Below are 23,510 nucleotides of genomic sequence, written 5' to 3'. Positions count from 1 at the left end.
TTCCCACAGTTCACCTCAGTCCTTTTCTGTTCTCTAGTCTGTCTTCGTGGAGTCTCGGGGGCTTTATAAAAATTGTACAACTCTGTCAGCCACCATCGGGAGTTACAAATTTGAAGTCCAATGGCTGCTCTCAGCTTGTTTCTCTCTCTCCCCTTAGCTTTGTCCCAGTAAAGTTGTAGTTAATTATGTGTTGCACTTAGTTGTGTTGGGTTAGGTTGGGTTTCACCGACATTAGTGTGCTGGCCCCGTAGCGCTATTCTTGTATAACACAGCTCTTCGTGGGGTAATTGGGGCCCACCCCGGCTGGGATGACTGGACTTGCCGTGCTGGCACCCCGCACAGGAAGTAAGAAGCCTCCTCTGGGCGGAATTCCTCTGTGAGTGGAGTACAGACCCGGGGTTCTCTACAGTCTATATTTAGCAGTAGCAGAAGCCTCTGCTAGGCCGTCGTGTTTTCCTTTTGGTGTGACTCACTAATGGCAGCATACTCTGTGGAAAGGGGCTATAAATTGTAAATTGATATGAGGTAATAATTGGGAAAACGATCAGACTCCATTTTTATTCCCCTCTGGGGAAAACACGTGTCAGGAATCACTAAAGCAGAAGGCGGCGGAGGGATTTTTCAGCCGGCTTTCCAGTTTTAGTGCTGCAGGGCTTCTATCCTGATTAGAGAGGAGAGAAGCCAAATTTGGCAGGAGGCGGCCAGCAGACCCAGTATCTGCTTGCCACCTTTTGCTCCAAAAAGCCTTGCTGCAGAGAGTTGCCATGGCAGCGAGAGGCAATTTAATGGCAAAGGCTCATCTCTGGGGCAGCGCGCTGCTGGTACTGTAGCCTTCCCCTCTCTGGCCTTCAACCCAAGAGGCTGGTTATACTAGGGCATCACTGTGTCGTGGCCATTTGAAAGCAAGTTGTCTAATGGAGTAGAATTGAAAGATGCTGCCAAGCCTAGGGATAGCTATTTCTTGCAGCGCCTGCCTCTCCTTGGTGCATAGCCCTTTGATGTCCCATCCTGTAGTCCACTTTCTCAAGTTATTTACAATTCCTTAAATATGCTCTTTCATGCTTCTGTGCTTTTACATATGCAGTTTCTTCTGCCCAGAATGCTGCCTTCCCCATCTGTCTGGAAAATTCCTACTCACTTTCAAAATGTGGCTTAGCTACTGCCTCCTGCTCTGTAATGCTTCCTCTAACCCCATATCCTCTGCGGAATTACACTGTTTCCTCTGCCATCCAAACCCTGCCGCATATCACGTGATTTTGAGATGACTCTGTATTTTTCTTTTCTTCTCTAGTTACTTGCATTCAAGAATTGTATTCTTGTGGGGTTTTTTGTGAATTTTTAAAAATTTTTTATTTATTTATTTTTTGGCTGCATTGGGTCTTCCGGGCTGAGCGCAGGCTTTCTCTAGTTGCAGCGAGTGGGGGCTACTCTTCGTTACAGTGTGCGGGCTTCTCGTTGCGGTGCGCGGGCTTCTTGTGGTGGCTTCTCTTGTTGTGGAGCACAGGCTCTAGGCGCGCGGGCTTCAGTAGTTGTAGCACGGGGGCTCAGTAGTTGTGGTACGCGGGCTCTAGAGAACAGGCTCAGTAGTTCCGGCACCGGGCTTAGTTGCTCCGCGGCATGTGGGATGTTCCCGGACCAGGGCTTGAACCTGTGTCCCCTGCATTGGCAGGCGGATTCTTAACCACTGCGCCACCAGGGAAGTCCCTGTTTTTTTGTGGACCTAGCCCAGGAGTGGGCACATAGTAAACACTTATAATGTTTGTTGAATGAATGAAGTGTTTTCATATCAACCTATTTAATCCTTGTCATGGGGGTGTTGCATACCACGTAGCGGACAACACCGTCATGCCCAAGTAAGGGTTCATCTGTTCTGGGATTCCAGAGGATTGACCCATCTTAATTCACTGATTTGATTGCTCTGTAACTCACTTTCCATTGCATTTATTCTCACTTTCCAATTTGAATTGGAATAGCAGTGGTGGAAAGAGCAACCCTTGGGAGTCAGTCTCCCCTGGGCTCGTGTCTGTGTAGCCTTTGGTTAGTTGCCCAGAATGTAAATCTCAGTTCTCTCTTGTTGAATTAGGACGTGTGAGGACAGCGCTGACATGCTTTGTGGCCCAAAGTAAGTTCTTGGTAAATCTTACTGTTTTTACCTTGCCCTATCTTCCATGAGGAAAGTGACAGCAAAATAGAAGTTTAAACTAGGTTTAAACCTTCTCTGGCACCTTTATCTGCATCAGATTGTTCACTGTTCGTCTTTTTGGCTCTGAGCACGGCTTTGAAAGTCACCCCTTTCTGTGCCTCTTGTCACTTTCCTTGAGCTTCCCTGTGTTAGTGCCCCTCCCTTTGCCTCATAGCCCTGTTTTCATCTTTGGTGCATCTGTCCCCTTGAGTTCACTGTGTAGATAGATATTTCATTTAGATATCTCTCCTTTCCTCCCCTTTTGGGGATACCTTGCTATTGCATTTCAAGAATTTCAGTTTTAAATGAATTTATCTTTTTCTCTCCTTCGATAATTCCCAGAAACCACTTCGACCGTAATATATATTTATCTGTCTTAACTGCCGTCCTCTCTAATGTTTGCATTACAGTTTGGTTTGAACATTTTTCTCCCTTCCCCTAACTTTTAAGTTCAAAGCTTGCTTCGGCTGCTTTACAATTCTCTTTGCAAATGTGTTCTTCTCAGGATCATGCTGTGTGCGTGTTGTATAGGCCAGTGCCTGCAGGTGTCTGGGCTGTTTCATTTGTGGAGTATTTTTCTCTTGGTGCTTCTCTTCTCTCATTCCCACTTTTGCTATTTTAGTCATTCTAGTTCCTCTAAAGAATGGGAAGCTTATATCAAGCTGTTTTTAAGTTATTACTAGGTCTAGTAAAAGATTCACTGAGGATAGCAATGAAAATTTGCTTTTAACTTAGGTTTATAAATTATCTGTGACAGGGGTTCTCTGCCCTGAAAGAATGGGGCATAGGAGCCAAGGCGTGTAATTAGAGTTGCCTAAGATGCTTTCTCAAAATTCATATGCCCCATCCCTTTCCCGTCCATTTGCCTGGTGGCAGAGCGGAAGTAGGATGTTTTAAGAAATCTTTCTAGAATATTTTATAGCTTTTTACCCAGTGTCTCTTGCCTCCTCTCAGTTAAAAAACACTCATCTGTTGATTTGTTATTAAAATCTGCCAATGCCATGATTATTTGAGAGTTGGTTATTTGTTTCATTTCAAAAAAATAAAATTGCCACATATAGTTCATTTTGTTTGAAGTGAAAACTGAAGCTAATCTAAGGATTTATTTACTAGGCTAAGGGCATTTTCAAATCAAAAGGCAAGAGAGTGCAGTTTTAATGAATCCTAAATTTGTCTGTTTAATAGAAGCACTTTTCCTACTCTGTAAATATTCAATTAAATACCAATTAGTTAAAATATAATTACTTATAGACATGTTGCCATGGATTGGATAAACTTCAGAATGCTGGAAACAATATTCAGAATTAATATAGGACAGTTAAAATTATTAATTGTATTTGTGGGAAATATTTTAAGACTAGAGCAGATTGGAAATAGAGTGAAACTCAGAATCGGAAGGACTAGGTTTGATTTCATAACTCTGACACCTACCTACTGGCTCTCTTGGGCCATGTAGTTAGTCCCTACTGCAAAACTGAGTTCATCTCTGTTTTGTCCTCTGTGGAAGGTTAAGACCTCCATCTCATAAAGTTGTTGAGAGGATCAAATAAAGTCATTAGCGTGACAGTTCCCAGCACCCAGACATTCAGTAAATGTTGATAGAATCTAAATCTAAGGCCTACAAATTATTTTAAACATTGTGTGTGTCCACATGTGTTATGGGTATATGCATTTGAATATGGGAAATGTGTAGGGAATTAAGTTTATTGTGTTCTTAGACTGTGGAGTAGGGTGACTTTTGAGTTTAATGACGTGTATGTATATGAGTGTAATTCCTGAGGATACCATTTAAAGTTATTTTTGTAGTTCTATTGAAGCAGATTCTTCTGAACCATATACACAGGGTAAAAAAATGTGCAGTGTTTTACAGTATTATAGTCATTGTAGAATTCTTCTTTCCCTCTTAATATTGTTTGCCTTGTGCTAGATCAGTTCTGGAGACCTGCTTAGTTCTTATCAAGGCTAATGCCCTAACAGTCATGACTACACCTACACAGATTTTTCCTCCAAATGAAAGCTAAATACTAGTATTGTAGTCCTGTTTTATGTCCATATCAGAAAGTGTTGAATTTAGTGCCTTACTATGAAATGTAAAATTTGTGAAAGGCAAGTCAGTTTCTTAATGATATGAATCACTGAGTATATACTGCCTGTTAGATGCTTTATGTACATTGTCAATAGCATTACAACAAATAAAGTAGGTGGTATGCAGTTTTACAGGTAAAGAAACTGAGGCTCAGAAGGATAAATATATTTCCCAAGGCCAGAGGACTATTAAGAAAGAGAATCAGAAAGCAAGCTCAGATTGGTCTGACCCAGGTGTGGTATAAGGCAGCTGCCCAGTCACTAGTATAAATCAAGGGAGTGTGCTTTAAGATATAAAAAGTTGGAAATAAAGTGAGGGCACTCCTGGCCTTGGAGGGGGCAGAAGCTTGCAGGACAATCAGACAAGGCATCTGTTCTCAGGAAGCTGTAAAAGGCACTGTCATTGATCCAGCCTAGGCCCAGCTATCTGCAAGACCCTGGAAACCTCTGGCTTTCTCTCCTTTTCCCCAAGCATGTTTTTTGGTTTTTTTAAACTGTCATGAGATTCTCCAGATATTTCTTAAGGCATTGCTCATCACAGTTAACTCCTGTACCCCACCCCAGTTCTGCTGTCCACACCCTTCCCACCCCAAGCACATACCTAGAAACACACAACAGGATTGTTGTGAGGATAAATGAGTTAATATGTAAAAAGGGTTTAATACAGTGTCCAGTACATAGTAAGTACTCAATAAATGTTGGCTACCATTATTTTCATTGTTAATAGTATTATTATTAGTGGTGGTGGTAGTAGATGATTCAGTGGTTCTAGGACACCTTCCTCAAAGACCAGCATGTTCCCTGCCTAGTGGCTGACTTGAGCAGTTCATTGCACAGGGTCCCAGGCATGGGCATGCCCAGTAAGATGCACAGGATAGATGGAGGGAGAGTTAGTAAGGGAATGATTGTTTCCACACAAAGGGTGCCAGAAAGTTTTCTCTGTGCCCTAGATCCTTTGTTATCAGTGAATCCACTTCCAAACCACATCTTCCTGCCTGATTTCTTTCCTTTCCTTTTATCTACATAGAACATTAATGGTATTGGAGTCACTAACAGAGTTACAAAAAATTCATTTTGTTTAGTTTGGTGGTTTGTAGCTTATACTTGGCCTGCATGCTGGGTTCCTGGTCCCCAGCTCCATTGAAGTGTTCAGTGGTTACTCCACCTGCAAAGGCCCTCCTGGTCTGTCATAGCCACCACTCCCAACTTTTTTTTTCTGTTTAATTTTTTCTCTGATATCCCTTTATATGATCCATCTGAGCACATATATTGACTTTATCTTTCTGCTTTTCAGTTTTCTCACCTAATTCTTGTATTCGGTTATATTTCCTGATTTGAATCATATTTTGTAAAGCAACAGAGTTTAGCAGCGTGAGAAAGGTATTGGAAGGTACATTATTTTATAAAACTTTGCATGGACCCAGTAGAGTAGAACCTAGGGCTGGAGGTTCTTTAACTCTTATTGGGAGAAAGTATCCCTACTTGTACTCTCTCCCTGGATCAATGATATTAGACTTTGTTTATCTAAGTTAAGAGTGTTTGGCTCTTACCTTCTCTTTGGGCAAATGATAACATCTGCAATCTTTGTCATCTCTTCTATCTTATAACATTAAAAAAAAATGTTTTACTGTAATTTCTAATTAATTTTCTCTTTCCTAAAATATAAATGTACAGGAAACCAAAGGATAATTTAGGATTTGGGGAGTATTTTGTTCATATGAAATGGACATTTTTAGAAAACAACATTTATTATTATAGTCATCTCAACTCAAAAGTAATTGGCATTCATTCTAGAAAATAATAATTTTTTTAACATCTTTATTGGAGTATAATTGCTTTACAGTGTTGTGTTAGTTTCTGCTGTATAACAAAATGAATCAGCTATATGCATACGTATATCCTCATATCCCCTCCCTCTTGCATCTCCCTCCCACCCTCCTTATCCCACCCTCTAGGTGGTCGCAAAGCATGGGGCTGATCTCCCTGTGCTATGCAGCTGCTTCCCACTAGCTATCTGTATTACATTTGGTAGTGTATATGTGTCAATGCTACTCTCACTTCGTCCCAGCTTACCCTTCCCACTCCCTGTGTCCTCAAGTCCATTCTCTACATCTGTGTCTTTATTCCTGTCCTGCCCCTAAAAGTAAAAGAAAAAAATTAAAATCACTTTATTCTAACATCCAGAGATGACTGTAGTTGAACTGGTGGTGTATTTTCCTCTAGTCTATATTCACCTTTATATATTAAATTTTATATAATTTTATAATGCATTTTTATAATTATATATTCATTAGCTCAAGTTTATATGTCCTTCTTTCAATTTTTTTTTACTAACACCAGAACATTCAGATGAATCAATGAAACAAAATAGAGAACATAAACCCATATCCTCTAGTGTAGAAGAGTGACAACATGCTATGAACAGGAAATAATATTTTAAAAACAGCACTAGGACAATTGGTTAATTACTTAGAAATTTAAAGTAACATCTTTTCTCTCTTTTCTGTACACCAAATTGTATCTATGAAACATTTGATATGAGAAAGGGGATCTACTTTTTGAAGCATAAAAAAGTAGTGAACTAATTACAAAAATAAAACAGAAAAGATTTGATGACAAAAATAGAAAACTATTTCAAAGTAACAGTTGGCAAATCATGAAAATACTTGTATCAGCCTTAACAAAAATTTAATACCCTTAATATACAAAGTATTTATGATTCAGTGAGTAGTAGAGCAATTTTAAAAACAAGCAAAAAGATACAAAAAATTTTGAAAATACAAATGAACAATATATGAAGTAATGTTCAAACTCATCAAAAATGCAACTAAAACAGTAAGATATTATTTTTTACCCATTAAATTTTTTTTTTTTTTGGGTGGGGGCCCTGCTGCATACCTTGTGGGATCTTAGTTCCTCGACCAGGGATTGAACCTGGGCTCTCGGCAGTGAAAGTGCGGTGTCCTAACTACTAGACTACCAGGGAATTCCCTTTTTTTTTCTTTTTTTAATTTAAGTGTAATTGACATACAACACGATGTTAGTTCCAGGTGCACAGCATAGTGACTTGATATTTCTATACATTACAAAATGAACACCATGATAAGTAGTTACCATCTATCACCATACAAAGATATTACAATAATATTAACTCTGTTCCCCATGCTGTACATTTTGTTCCTGTGACTCATTTATTTTGTAACTGGAAGTTTGTACCTTTTAATCTCCCTCACCTATCTCACCCATCCCCCAGCCCCTCTGGAAAGCACCTGTTTGTTCCCTGTATCTATGAGTCTGTTTCTGTTTCGTTATGTTTGTTCAATTGTTTTGTTTCTTAGATTCCACATATGGAATCATATGTGTATTTGTCTTTCACTGTCTGACTTATTTCACTTAGCATAATACTCTCTAGGTCCATCTATGTTGTCACAGCTGGCAAGATTTCATTCTTTTTATGGTTGAGTAATATTCTATTATACATACATGTATATAACACATCTTCTTTATCCATTTATCTATCAATGGGCACTTAGGTTGCTTCCATATCTTGGCTATTGTGAATAATGCTGCAAATGAACATAGGGGTGCATATACCTTTTCGAATTAAGTGTTTTATTAGTTTTCTTTGGAAAAATACCCAGAAGTGGAATTGCAGGATCGTATGGTAGTTCTATTTTTAATTTTTTAAGGAACATCAGTACTATTTTCCATTGTGGCTGTACCAATTTATATTCCCAGTAACTGTACACGAGGGTTCCCTTTTCTCCACATCCTCGCCAACACTTGCTACTTGTTGTCATTTTGAGAATAGCCATTTTGACAGGTGTGAGGTGATATCTTATGGTTTGGGTTTGCATTTCACTGATGGTTAGTGATGTTGAGCATCTTTTCATATCCCTGTTGGCCATCTGTATGTCTTCTTGGGAAATTGTCTGTTCAGGTCCTCTTCCTATTTTTTAATTGGGTTGTTTGTTTTTCTGATGTTGAGTTATATGAGTTTGTTGTATATTTTGGATATTAACCCCTTATTAGACATATCATTTGCAAATATCTTCTGCCATTCAGTAGGCAGCCTTTTCATTTTTTTGATAGTTCCTTTGCCGTGTAAGAGCTTTTTAGTTTGATGTAGTCCCATTTGTTTATTTTTGCTTTTGTTTCCCTTGCTTGAGGAGACAGATCCAAAAAATTTGCTAAGACCAATGTCTAATAGCATATTACCTGTGTTATCTTCTAGGAGTTTTACAGTGTCAGATCTTACATTTAATCTTTAATCCATTTTGAGTTTATTGTTGTATATGGTGTGAGAAAGTAGTCCAGTTTGATTCTTTAGCATGTGGCTGGCTGGTTTTCCTAACACCGTTTATTGAAGAGGCTGTCTTTTCCCCAGTGTATATTCTTGTCTTCTTTGTCATAGATTAACTGATCATAAGTACATGGGTTAATTTCTGGGCTCCTATTTTGTTCCATTTTTCTATTTGTCTGTTTTTGTGCAAGTACCACACTGTTTTGACTACTGTAGCTTTGTAGTACAGTTTGCAATGAGGGAGCATGATACCTCCAGCTTGTTCTTCTTTCTCAGATTGTTTGCCTATTTGTGGCCTTCTGTGTTTCCATACAAATTTTAGAATTATTTGTTGTAATTCTATGAAAAATGCCATTGATATTTTGATAGGGATTGCATTGACTCTGTGAATTGTGTTGGGGAGTATGGTAATTTTAACAGTATTAATTCTTCCAGTCCATGAGTATGGTGTATCTTTCCATTTGTGTCATCTTCAGTTTCTTTCATCAGTGTCTTAGAGTTTTGTGAGTGTAGGTTTCTAACCTCCTTGGGTTAGATTTATTCCTAGGGCTTTTTTTTTTTTCTTTTTTTGATGCAATTGTAAATGAGATGTTTTCTTAATTTCTCATTGTGATAGTTTGTTGTTAGTATATAGAAACATAACAGATTTCTGTATATTAATTTTCTTATCCTGCAACTTTACTGAATTCATTGATGAGTTCTAATATTGATAGTTTTTGGTGGTGTCTTTAGGATTTTCTGTATATAGTATCAAGTCATCTGATATCAGTGATAGTTTTACTTCTTCCTTTCCAGTTTAGATTCCTTTTATTTCTTTTTCTTGTCTGATTTCTGTAGCTAGGCCTTCCAATACTATGTTGAATAAAGTGGCAAGAGTGGGCACCCTTGTCTTGTTCCTGATTTTAGAGGAAATGCTTTCAGCTTTTCACCTTTGAGTATGATGTTAACTGTGGGCTTGTCATATATGGCCTTTATTATATTGAGGTGTGTTCCTTCTGTGCCCACTTTGTTAACAGTTTTTATCGCAAATGGATGGTGAATTTTGCCAAAAGTTTTTTTCCACATCTATTGAGATGACCATGTGATCTTTATTTTTCAATTTGTTAATGTAGTGTATCACATTGATTGATTTAGAGATGTTAAATCATCCTTGCATCCCTGGGATAAATGCCATTTGATCATAGTGTATGATCCTTTTAACGTATTGAATTCGGTTTGCTGATATTTTGTTGAGAATTTTTGCATCTATGTTCATCAGTGATATTGGCCTGTAATTTTCTTTTTCTGTGATGTCTTTGTCTAGTTTTGGTATCAGGGTGATGCTGTCCTCATAGAATGAGTTTGGAAGCATTCCTTCCATTTCAATTTTTTGGTATAGTTTGAGAAGGATAGGTGTTAATTCTTCTTTAAGTGTTTGGTAGAATTCACCTGTGAAGCTCTCTGGTCCTGGACTTTGGTTTGTTGGGAGTTTTTTGATTACTGATTCAATTTCCTTACTAGTAATCAGTGTATACATATTTTCTGTTTCTTCCTGATTCAGTCTTGGGAGATCAATGTTTCTAGGAGTTTATTCATTTCTTCTAGGTTGTCCATTTTGTTGGCATATAATTGTTCATAGTAATCTCTTGTGATGCTTTGAATTTCTGTGGTGTTGGTTGTAACTTCTCTTTCATTTCTGATTTTCTTTATTTGGGCCTTCTCTTTTTCTCTTGATGAGTCTGGCTAAAGGCTTATCAATTTTGTTTGTCTTTTCAAAGAACCCACTCTTAGTTTCATTGATTTTTCTGTCATTTTTTAGTCACTATTTCATTTTATTTTTGCTCTGGTCTTTACTATTTCTTTCCTTTTATTAACTTTGGGTTTTGTTTGTTCTTCTTTTCCCAGTTCCTTTAGATGTATGGTTACGTTTTTTATTTGAGATTTTTCTTGTTTCCTGAGGTAAACTTGATCACTATAAACTTTCCTCCTAGAACTGCTTTTGCTGTGTGTCATAGATTTTGGATTGTTGTATTTCTGTTCTCATTTGTCTCCAGGTATTTTTTGATTTCCTCTGTGATTTCTTTAGTGACCCATTGCTTGTTTAGTAGCATATTGTTTACCCTCCACATGTTTGTGGCTTTTGCAGGTTTTTTTTCTTATAGTTGATTTCTACCAACTATGGTCTCATACCATTGAGGTCAGAAAAGATGCTTGATATGATTTCAGTATTCTTAAATTTATTGAGATTTGTTTTGTGGCCTAGCATGTGATCTATCCTGGACAGTGTTCTATGTGCACTTGAAAAGAATGTGTATTCTGCTGCTTTTGGATGGGATGTTCTCTATAGATCAATTAAGTCCATCTGATTTAATGTGTCATTTAAGGCCAGTGTTTCCTTATTCATTTTCTGTCCATTAATGTAAGTGGGGTGTTAAAGTCCCCTACTATTCTTGTGTTAATAATACAATTAGCAATTAACAATTAATAATACAAGAAACTGTGTCAATTTCTCCCTTTGTCTGCTAATATTTGCTTTATATGTTTAAGTGCTCCTGTGTTGGGTATGTATGTATTTACGATTGTTATATCTGCTTCTTGGATCAATCCTTTGATCATTATGTGATATGCTTCTTTGTTTCTTGTTACAGTCTTTGTTTTAAAGTGTATTTTGTCTGTTCTAAGTATTGCTACCCCAGTTTTCATTTTGTTTCCACTTGTATGGGATACCTTTTTCCATCCCCCCCACTTTCAGTCTGTATCTGTCTTTAGATCTGAAGTGCATCTCTTGTAGGCAGCATATAGATGGGTTTCATTTTTTTATTGATTCAGCCACTCTATGTCTTTTGATTAGAGAATTTAGTCCATTCACATTTAAACAATTATTAATAGGTGTGTACTTATTCCCATTTTGTTAATTGTTTTCTGGTTGTTTTTGTAGTTCTGTTTTGTTCCTTTCTTCTTCGTTTGCTCTCTTCCCTTGTGATTTGATGACTATCTTTAGTGTTACGTTTGGATTCCTTTCTCTTTTTTGTGTATCAATTATAGATTATTGATTTGTGGTTATTATGAGGTTCATATATAACAACATATATTTATACATGATTATTTTAAGTTGATAATCTCTTAAGTTCAAAGACATTCTAACAAGGAGGGTGCAATTTTAATACCCTCTTCCCCCTGCAATGTTTAATGTTTTTGGTGGATGGGCCTGGGCCCTGGCATGGCTGACAGTGAGTCCCAGGGGGTCCAGGGCTAATGTCAGTCTGCTGGTGGGCAGGGTTGGTTCCCAGCATGGGTGGCTGCAAAGTTTGGTGAGTCCTGGGGCAGGTGCTAGCCTGCTGGTGGATAGGCCTGTGTCCCAGCATAGCTTACAGTAGGTCTTGGCCCTCTGGTGGGTGGGAGTAGGTCCTGGGGTAGCTCTCTATGGTGCCTGGGGCTGGTGTTGGCCCATTGGATGGTGAGATTGGGTCCCTGCATGGCTGGCTGCTTGTCCTGGGTTGGGGGGTGTCCTGGGCCTGGGGTAACCAGCTGGTGGGCGGGTAAGCCCCTGGTGCTGGTAGGCTAGAGGGAGGACTCCAAAATGGCGCTTGTCAGCACCAGTGTCCTTGTGGTAGAACAAGTTCCCCAAAATGGCTGTGACCAGCAATCATGTCCCCAGGTGGGTTGAAATTGCCTCCTACCTGTCTAGGAGGCTCTCCCAAGATCAGCAAGTGGGTCTGACCCAGACTCATTTCAAATTACTATATCTGTGCTGGGTTTTGGAGCATGTGAGATTTTGTGTGTGTCCTTTAAGAGTGGAGTCTCTGTTTCCTACTGCCCTCTGACTCTCCAGTGTGCAAACCCTGCTGACCTTCAAAGCCAGATGCTCTGGAGGCTTGTCTTCCTGGTGCAGGGTCCCAGGGCTGGGGGCCCATATGAGGCACGGATCCCTCTCTCCATGGGGAGAACCTCTGCAATTGTGATTATCCTCCCATTTGTGGGTTGCCTACCCAGAGGTGTGGATCTTTCCTGTACCACGTCTCCACGCCACTATTCATCTAATTGTGATTCCTTCTTTATATCTTTAGTTGTGGGAAATCTTTTCTGCTAATCTTCAGATCATTCTCATCAATAGTTGCTCTTGTAATTTTGGTGTGCCCATAGGAGGAGATAAGCTCAGGGTCTTCCTACTCAGCCATCTTGGCTACACCTTGTATATATCAATATAGTTCATTTTTACAATGATACACTTTGTATATGATTATGTATTCATTAAAGTTTATGTTTAAATTACAATTCATGTTATATAAGAGTATTTCAGTAATTTGGGGGATACAACTTTGTCAAAAAAATAAAACTAAAGTTAGTTATTTAAAAAAAAACTAAAATAGATAATTTCTGATTATAAAATACACATTGCAGAATTTTAAATATTAGAAAAATAGATCATGAAAAATATGAGTCCCGTATTTCCTCCATCCCCACTGTTAACAGTGTATTTATAAGCAATTATTTTTTTAAAAATTCATGTTTGATTAGATTTGTGAAATGTTTGTTCATCTATGATTAAATTTGTGAAGGGGAAATGAGATGTTCTTTGTGCTTAGGTTTATTCAAATATGCAGTGAACCAGACTGTATTTTGTGAAATAATATCTCAATATTTTTCTTCATGCTTTAGGTACGTATTCTTTTTGGATCCATGCAATCTGGACTTGATAAACCGGAAGATCAAGTCTGTAGCACTGTGTGTGGCAGCATGTCCAAGACAAGAACTGAAAACCCTAAGTGATGTTCAGAAGTTTGCAGAGATAAATGGTGAGACAGTAGGCCATCCAAGTCTACAGCCCAGTCACTGTTAAATATTGTGTTTGCCTTTCAATATAAATTTGTCCTAGCATTAAATAAATCATCAAAGAACCTTAGAAAGAAAAAGAGAAGTGAAGGTGCTTTTGGACTTCCTTGATATAAATTATTATAGTCACCTAGGGAGCTGTTGAAACTCCAGATTCCTAGGCCCCACCCAGGGAAATTCTGATTGTGTAGGTCTTTGGGCTCTGGAAGTTTGTATTTTTTACAAATGTTTCAGGTGATTTTGATGTAGCCTGTTTGAGTATTTGGGAATTATTAGATTACTCTCTGGGAAATTTGGGGGTTTTTTCCACCTCTTCCTAAGTATAGGTTAAAAGTATTTCAATTAGTTTATTTTATTTTTACCCCTGGATGTAATATATGTCTATGATAGGAAATTTGAAAAGTTCAGAAAAAAATAATGAAGTAAAAAGGAAACTTCCAGCATTTTTCAAATTTTGTGCTTTGCTTTTTTAATTAGACATTATGTCTTAACCATTTTTTGAAGAAATAAGTTTTGAGAAACTGAGGTTAAACATATGGGAATTCCCTGAGAAAACAAGCATAGTCAATTTCCTGAACTCTAGCTCTCTTCTCTTGGGTTGCTAATCTCCAGGTGCTATCCTCAGCTCCATATGACTCACAGCATTTCTCTTCAGAGAATTTTTTTTTTAACCTCTCTTCGTGGAGGGCTGCATAGTGATAGTTCTTCAAGCCTGTATTTTTCCATGAGGTTTCACGTTTGTATTTTGTGTATAAGAATCCTCAGAGCTGCCTCAGTCCTGCTGAAACTCACAGGCTAGTTCTAGCCTTGGAACAAGGGCTGACTCAGGCATCCACCTGGTGTAACTTCTGGCTGGGTGGAGAAACAGTCCAGGGACATAACTATACACATACCAGCGTGGCTCCAGAGTGTTTCAGATGGGGATGCTAGCCTTCTGAGGGCAGAAGGACTGCAGCCTTCCAGACTGGCAGTATTCCTGTCCCATTGCTATATGCCCTCCACATAAGATAGTAGGAAGAACATGGGATTGATTTGGATCTGGATTCTACTTCTGCTTCGGTCACTGATGGGCTCTATAATGAGGGACAGAAGGTATAGCCTCTCTGAGCCTAGATTTCCTCAACTGAAAAAAGGTTTTAAAATAATGCCCCTCTCTTAGGTTGGTACGAGGATTAAGTGAGATGATGCATGAAGAATACTGGGCACTTGGTGGGCATTGAATAAAGAGGTACCAACTATTCTTTAAGATCTCATTTTCTAGTCCCACATGATATCCTCACATGTGTTGATTTGCTGAGTCTAATACCAGAACTATCAGCTCTGTCATTATCAGGTTTCAGGGGTGGATGAGTTATTCCTTAAGCGTTTTCCTAAAATATTAGACAATGTGAGCATATGTAGTATACTCTGAGAAGTGGTATCATTGAGTGGTTAATAGTAGAGACTCGGGAGCTAGGTTATCTGGGTTCAAATGTTGGTCCTGCTACTTAATATCTGTGAGACCCTGGGCAAGTTACTTAATCTCTCCATGCCTCAATTTCCCCATCTATGAAATAGGGATAATATTTTTACCTAAAGTACCTCATAGAGTTGTTATGAGGAGTTAGTACATGAAAAAATCATTAGAACAATGTTTGACTAATATAAGTTGTTAAAAAAAAAAGTGTTGGCTACTGCTGTTACATCATCATCATCATCATCATCATCATCATTATTATTATTATTCTACCAATGAAATGTAATACTCTTCCTGTCTCCAGTCTCTAACTTCTAGTGCCCTTACATACTGCTGCCATATTAATATTCCTAGAGCTTCAATCATGTTAATCTCTTATTCAGAAATCAGTGGTAAGAAAATAAAATAAAAGTCTATATGTCTTACCCTGCATTCAAAACTATGATCTAGTATTGAACTAACTTCTAACAAGTTCTCTTGGACCTACCAGATGTGTCTTGGTCCCTTGAACCTGACATATCATCTGGAGGGCCAGAAAAGAGCCAGTTCCTTGTTGGCTGTATTGCCTGCTGTGATGATCCACTGGGGAGAAATGCTCCATGCTGCCCTGCTTTTATGCTTTGTTTCCAGGCCCCTATCCTGGGTGAATATGATACCGAGTATGGCCTTAATAGGCCCTGATAAGAAGCCCCTTCTGGTGAGTTTTGCAGCTTTGTATTACCCATAGTATCTTGCACAAAGTGAGTGTTCAGGAGTATTAATGAATAAACATTATTTCAGAAAACAGACCTCTTAGATTGGTGCCTAGTGACAAAGGCACCCTTAGGCTTTTGAGGCAGCTGTTTGCAAAATAAGTTAACAGATTAGGCATTTTAAAAGATAATAACAATGGCAGCATCAAAAGGCATGGCAATGGAGGATGGAGAAGATAATAATTTAAAAAGGCAAATAGAAAACTATAAAACTGTAATAGAGAGAGAGCCTTTGGTGTAGGGGCCTAAACACTTTAATTTTAACAGCAACCCTAAGTTGAAATTTCTAAATTTCTCAAAAGAATCTATATTGTTTTTTGGATTGGTGACTTAAAACTGGAGGTACAAATTGATTTGGAAGGAGCAGATAATTTTTATTGTTATGTGTGTCCATTTGTTATTACAGCTATATTTCTGTTTGAAAATACACAGTTCTTTGACCTCAAATATATAGCTCTCAGTCATTAATTTCAGAGAGTTATATCTTTAGAAGATAATTTAGGTTTAAGTGGGAACTTTCCAAATCTGTAAGAGAATTGTTAAACGTCCATGAAAGAACCCTAATGCATGAGAAAACTGCAAAGCTCCTAAAAGAAAACATAAGGGAAAGCTTCCTGATATTGGATTTGGCAATAATTTCTTGGATGTGAACCAAAAGCACAGGCAACAAAAGAAAATGTAGATAAATTGAACTCATCAAAATTTAAAACTTCTGTGAGTCAAACGCAATCAACAGAGTGAAAGGCAACCAATGGAATGGGAGAAAATGTTTGCAAATCTTTGTATCTGGTAAGGGGTTAATATCCAGAATATATAAAGAACTCTACAACTCAACAGCAAGTAGAAACCTACAACCTAATTAAAAAAGGGGCAAAGGACTTGAGTAGACATTTCTCCAACAAAGATATATGAATGGCCAATAATAAGGATATGAAAAGATGCTGAACATCACTAATCATAAGGGAAATGCAGATTAAAACCACAGTGAGATACCACCTCACACCCATTGGGATGGCTACAATAAAAACAAAAAAAGAGAACGTAACAAATGTTGGTGAGGATATGGAGAAATTGGAATCCTTGTGCACCGTTGGTTGGAATATAAAATGGTGTGTCTGCTATGGAAAACATTATGAGGTTCCTCAAAAATTAAAAAAATGGAATTACCAAGAGGATTTCTAGGGCAGTGAAAATACTTTATATGATACTATAATAATGGATACATGTCATTATACATTTGTCCATGCCCATAGAATGTACAGCACCAAGAATGACCCCTAATGTAAACTATGGACTTTGGGTGATTATCACTGGTCATTGTAGTTTTATCAGTTGTATCAAACATACCACTCTGGGGCGAGAATGTTGATAATGGTGGAGGCTGTGCATATGTGGGGGTATGAGGTATACGGGAACTCTTGTACCTTTTTCTCAGTTTTGCTGTGAACCTAAAACTGCTCAAAAAAAAAAAAATTAAGTCTTAGAAAAAAATATATTGCTATATGACCCAGAAATCCCACTTTTAGAAGAATTGACAACAGAATTTCAAAGAGATATTTGCAGACTCATGTTCATTGCAGCATTATTCTGCCAAGAGGTAGAAGCAACCTAAATGTCCATTGACAGATGAATGGATAAAGAAAATGTGGTATATATAAATACATACAATGGAATATTAGTCATCCTTAAAGAATAAGGAAATCCTGTCATATACTATAACAGGATGAACCTTGAGGATATTATGCTAGGTGAAGTAAGCCAGTCAGAAAAAGACAAACACTGCATGATTACACTTATATGAGGTATCTAAAGTAGTCAGATTCTTTAAAGGTAGAATGGTGGTTGCCAGGGGCTTGGGGGGAAGGGGAAATGGGAAGATGGTGTTCAATGGGTATAGAGTTTCAGTGTTGCAAGGTGAAAAAATTCTGGAGATCTGTTGCACAACAATATACATATAGGTAAGACCGCCATACATTTTAAAAAATGCTTAAGATGGTACATTTTATGTTATGTGTTTTTACCACAATTTTTTTTAAAAAAGAAGGAAATTCTGACACATGCTACAATATGGATGGACTTTGAAGATATTACGTTAAATGAAATAAGCCAGACACAGAAGGACAAATATTGTATGATTTCCCTTATATGAGATACTTAGAGTAGTCAAACTCACAGAGACAGAAAGTGGAATGGTAATTTCCAGAGGCTATGGGGAGAAACGAATGGGAAGTTACTGTTTTATATATGAAGAGTTTCAATTTTGCAAGATGAAGAGTTCTGGAGATGGATGATGGTTGCACAACAGTGTGAATGTACTTAATGCCACTGAACTGTACACTTAGAAATGGTTAAGATGGTAAATTTTTTGTTATGTGTGTTGTACCACAATTTAAAAGTTCATGAAAGAGAAGGATCCTGTTTGGGGTAGTAACGTTTTTTTTCTTTAATTTATTTATTTTATTTATTTATTTTTGGCTGCGTTGGGTCTTCGCTGCTGTGCGTGGGCTTTCTCTAGTTGAGGTGAGCAGGGGCTACTCTTCGTTGTGGTGGTGCGAGAGCTTCTCATTACGGTGGCTTCTCTTGTTGCGGAGCACGGGCTCTAGGTGTGCAGGCTTCAGTAGTTGCGGCACGCAGGCCCTAGAGCGCACAGGCTTCAGTAGTTGTGGCGTGCGGGCTCAGTAGTTATGGCTTGCGGGCTCTAGAGCGCGGGCTCAGTAGTTGTGGCGCATGGGCTTAGTTCTCCGTGGCATGTAGGAACTTCACCGACCAGGGCTCGAACCTGTGTCCCCTGCATTGGCAGGCAGATTCTCAACCACTGCACCACCAGGGAAGTCCCTGGGGTAGTAACTTTTTAAATGATAATTTTAAACCTTATTTTAAAATGCAAGGTAAAATAACATTTTTCTTGCCAGAATGAAAAGATAATATAAATTCTTTTCAGAGTTTTAAGTTTCCATGACAACGTTTGAAGGTACTTTTTAGCACTTAACCATCCATTCATGTGAACTTTTATTACCTTTACAAACTATTTAAAATCTTTATAAGGAAAAGCTCTTAGTTCCTGTAGTAATGTCAGAAATGCATTTATTAGGCAAATAATATTTCCTCAATTCTTTGTTTCTTTTAGACAAGAAAGAGGAGATGTTTTCTTGGACACTTAAGTTCGTGGAATGCTTCTGTCAAATATGTCTGACTAGAATAGAAAGCTTGGAAGAAATAGCTGGAAATTAGATTAGTTATGTGAAGATGCTGCCATATTACAAGGAGCTTTAAAAGACAGGCAGAAGATTTCAGATGAATATAAAAGTATAAGTTTTAGTACATGAATTGAGTGGTAGGTGTATAAATGTGTGTTTTATTATTTTGGTTCATAGTTTATATAGACACAAATCATAAATATATGATGCTAGAGAATAAAACAATTTAACAATTGCCTTTAAAAAATTAGAGTTGCCAAATACCGTAAGGACTCAGTATTAAACTTCTTTGGTTCTTTGTTTATCATCTTGCTGCAGTGGTGCATGAGTTTCCTGGGGGCAGGGTCATGCTCTATTCATCTCTGAATATCTAAGCCCTAATATAGGACCTCACACAGCAACTATTCATGTTTTTTGAAAGAATAATAGACTGAATTTCCCTCTTCATCTCTATTGCCACTTAATAATTTCTCATTCTCTTAACATACTATTCTTTGCTCAATTCTGTATCCATGTGAGTTGCCACCAGCAGGCAAATTGTTTAGCTTCAGTCTAACTAGAATTGCTGTGAAATCAAGTTCTTTTTATTCATCTCTAAATAATTCATCTTATTCATTCATTTATCTCTCTTATACGTACTCTCCAAGGATTATTCATGCCTTTTATTCTCTTAAGCTCTCTTGTTCTTCCTCTTTCCTAACCTTATGCCCTACAGAGGAAACTAAAACCATCTGGTGAGAGCTCCCATCTGAGTTCTTATTTTCAGCAGAGCATGAACCCAGCAATGTTTCTTCCCTCCGGTTTCTGATGAAGAGGTTTCTTTCCTCCTTTATTATCATTATTTTTGAAAACTCAATAATGTATACATTGTAGGGGGGAAAAGAATCACCCTCCCTCTGAAACTAACTTCAGCTTTACATGAGACTTTCATCTCAGCCCAGCCAGACCATGACAGGTGGTGAAGGAAGGGAAGATAATGCCTGCTCAGATGTTCTTCCCCTTCCTCTCCCCCTTCCCTAATTCTGGCCCTACCACCACCTCTGGCCTGTAGTCCACCCTTCCCTTTATTCCACTGTCCCCATTGTTCAGCATGGGCATCTGAGTCTGAATAGGTAAGTCAGACTTAAGCCCTGCGTTTTGTTTCAACATACCATTTATTGGTACCTACTTTGTGTCATGCACTGTGGCAGATGCTTTACATGTCATTTTATTCTTTCCACATGCAGTCTAAATTCTAAACAAAAGTTTAGAAATGAGAATAACCTGTAGGTTGGGGGCTGGCTGCATGTTCTCAGTTGGTGCTAATATTTTACATGGAATTCGTTATTTTCTTTTGTATTACTCTTATCAAACTATTGTGTCAATATTTATTTTGTTTTCCCTAACACAGTAGTAAGATGACAGAATTATTATTTTCCTTTTGTTTGTATCCCTTTTATAACACTCCTATTTAAGAGTGCTTCTTCAGTGTACTGTATTTTGTATAAATTCTGAGAGCTTTATCACCTGCCAATTGGACCATGTTCACATTTTGAGTAGAGCCATGCAGCTTGGTGCTTTCTCAGTGATCACTGCTGAAAATCATGAAAGATTATGTGATCCATTCGTATAAGATTTATGAATACTAACAAGCCTTTTGATTATCGTTATCTGGTTGGTAAGTGTAGAGTTAGTATGAATTGGCGATCAGATTATTACCCTCTTTTTTTACCTGGCAATAACACTATAACTTAAGCCACAGAGAGTATGGATTCTTTTTGGCCACAGTGAATCAAAAGATTGGTCTTGATATAATTTATAAATGAATGAAACATACAACCGTAGCAACTGATTTAATTGCCTCCAAGTCAGAGACCAGCAAGGGAAACTTGATTGTCAAAAAGGGGAGGAAAAAATCCTTAAATTTAGTAACGCAATTTTAACTAATTCCTTTATTCAACAAATAATTATGTGCCATAGAGACAAAAACAAGGTACAGTCCTCCCCTGTTTAAGGAGCTTGCGTTAGAGTAGGCAGTCAAACTTCTCTTTGTCCTCCACAATACCTAGTGGAGGTCTTGTACATAGATGGCCAAAGTTAATTCACTCAGCAAATATTTCTTGTGTGCCTACTGTGTGCCAATAGTGATTGACAGATGATGTCATATCTCCAGCTGGTTAACGGTGCTTCTTGGGAACTGCAAATATGTCCATCCTTTTCATTGGTTACTAGAAATTGAAATTGGAAAATTGTCTTGCTTTCTTCTGGCATATAAATATATAATGCTTTCTTAATTGGAGAGAAAGGGGTTAAATTCATTAAACTTCTCATAGCAATGTAATTTGTTTTTCATAATGAAAACTGTTCTGCATCAAAAGATTTTCTTTTTTCTTTCTTTATTTTTAATTTTATTGATTGATTGATTGATTGTTGGCTGCATTGGGTCTTTGTTGCTGCGTGTGGGCTTTCTCTAGTTGAGGCAAGTGGGGGCTGCTCTTTGTTGTGGTGCATGGGCTTCTCATTGCGGTGGCTTCTCCCGTTGTGGCGCACGGGCTCTAAGCGCACGGGCTTCAGTAGTTGTGGCACGTGGGCTCAGTAGTTGTGGCACATGGGCTTAGTTGCTCTGCGGCATGTGGGATCTTCCCGGACCAGGGCTCGAACCCGTGTCCCCTGCATTGGCAGGTGGATTCTTAACCACTGCGCCACCAGGGAAGTCCTAAAGCATGTTTTTTAAGGACTATTTTTTCTCTTTGTATATCCTACAAGTATTATTGAGATAGCAAATCAAACAAAATTTTTAAACAAGAATTAGCTTCCAACTTGCCAATTCTTTGTTTCAAATAATTTGATGTTTTAGACCAGTAGATCTTAACTAAGGGTGATTTTGCACCTGCCACTGCTGCCCACCCTCCAGCCCCCCACAAGGACATTTAATAGTGTCAGGAGACATTTTTCGTTGTCACAGCTAGGTGAGAGGTTACAGGGAGGCTGCTGGCATCTAGTGGATAGAGACCAGGGATGCTGCTAAACATCCTGCAAATGCACATGACAGCCCCATACAACCAAGAATTGCCCAAGAATTGTATTAATACCACGGTTTAGAAATCCTGTTTCAGATAGTGTACTTTGTAGTCAATGTTGAAAAGCATATATCATTATATATAACATGTAACACCAAAATATAAGAGATTAAAAGTAGTTATTTCTGTCTGTTTTATTTACCAGATGGCTTTTGAGTGCTGTCTGTATGCCAGGAGATAGGAGTTCCAGATATTTTGAAGGCATAAGGTCCCAGTTCTCAAAGAGCTCACATTCTAAAGATAGAGATGATATGTAAACTAAAAAATTATAAAATAATATGCTAAGTTTTATAATAGAGCTAAGAAGTAAATAGCTTTGTTTGGGTGCATCAGAGAAGACTTGACAGAGGAGGTAAAGCTTGAGTAGTTTGTAGAAATTCTGCTCAAACTTGGAACACTCATTCAGATGCTAGTTAGGAAAGGACAGCCCAAGCAGAGGGAACAGCATGTGGAAAAGCCTGGAAGTTTGTGAAACAGCAAGAATTATAAGTAGTTTATTATGCTTAAATGAGGCTGGAGTTTTAGGAAGAGGCCTGCCTTAGGAGGGCTTTGAAGCCAAGGAGTTTGGAATTTTCCTGAGGGCAGGGATGTAATACAACTAATGCCCAGTTTACAGAAATCATTCTGAAAGTTGTACACAGGATGGAGTTAAGAAGCCCTCTGAGAGAATAGTTTAACTGACCCAATAAGAGATCGTGATGGTCTGAAATAACACAGAAAGATCTGATTGTCGGGACTTGGTATCTTGAATGTCTTGAATAGTGTGGGAAGACATAGATGGAAGATGTAGATTAAGAAGATATAGGATGACTTCCACACTTCATCTTGGGGATTTTATGGGTGGTGGAGCCATTAACCAGGGTAGAATTAACACGGGAGGAGACAGCAGATTTAGAGAGTGGGTGATGGAAAAAAATGTTTTCAAACATGTTATCTTTGTAGTACCTGTGGACCATATGTTTTTTGCCCAGGAGCTTATTGAATACATGTCTGATTATGATTATTAGAAAAGACACAGAAGAAGCATTGTAGCCTAGGAGTAAAGAATTCTGTTTCTTAGTTTGCCAGTGATTGCTTAAAAGGCCTTGGAAGTATGACTTATTTTTTTCATCTGTAATGTTTGGAGCATGGCAATGGAAACATACCTCTTAAGGGTGTTGTTATAAGTGATATTGAGCTAAAGAATAAATAATTGACTATTAAAAGGCATTTGCTATATTGTAGTAGTTAAACATTCTGGGGACTATAGCAACTGTTTACCAAGATAAATGTTTATATACCCAAGTTAGGTTCCTAAGATCACTCATTCTGATGGCCTTTGAATAACACTGGCTGAATTGCATGGATTGCCTCTGGTGTGGTTTAGATAAGCTTTTGTTTTTTGTTTTAGACTTTTCATTATTCTAGCATGGTTTTTCCCTGCTTTTTGCATTAGAAGAAAAATTTTGTCTTGCTGTTTATAACCAAACATCGTATGTTTATACTTCTACTATTAAAAAAAAATAAAATAGATACTACCTTAAAAGAGTTCACTAAAAATGCATTAGCTAATAAACATGAAAAGAAAAACAATTGTAACACATTGGCCATTTCTGGGTTGTTTTAGTGTTCTTCATTGAGGCTTCTCTGTCCATGAACCCTTTGAGCAGGAAGAAATATAAGGT

At 38.0% G+C, this 23,510-nt stretch overlaps 1 protein-coding gene across 3 annotated transcripts in view; it reads left to right on the top strand.

Moving 5' to 3' along the window:
* Positions 1-23,510, top strand: part of SLC44A1 (solute carrier family 44 member 1) — a 153,820-nt gene that overhangs the window by 77,419 nt on the left and 52,891 nt on the right. For all 3 annotated transcript variants that reach the window (XM_061200159.1, XM_061200158.1, XM_061200157.1), the window contains exon 4: positions 13,209-13,345. In XM_061200159.1, coding sequence (XP_061056142.1) covers positions 13,209-13,345 — 137 coding nt within the window. The remainder of the gene's footprint in view (positions 1-13,208; positions 13,346-23,510) is intronic.

The sequence above is a fragment of the Eubalaena glacialis genome, chromosome 9 (assembly GCF_028564815.1).
Source record: "Eubalaena glacialis isolate mEubGla1 chromosome 9, mEubGla1.1.hap2.+ XY, whole genome shotgun sequence".
Lineage (NCBI taxonomy): Eukaryota > Metazoa > Chordata > Mammalia > Artiodactyla > Balaenidae > Eubalaena > Eubalaena glacialis.
Note: the sequence above shows the minus strand (reverse complement) of the source record. Positions and strands in the feature narration are given on the sequence as shown.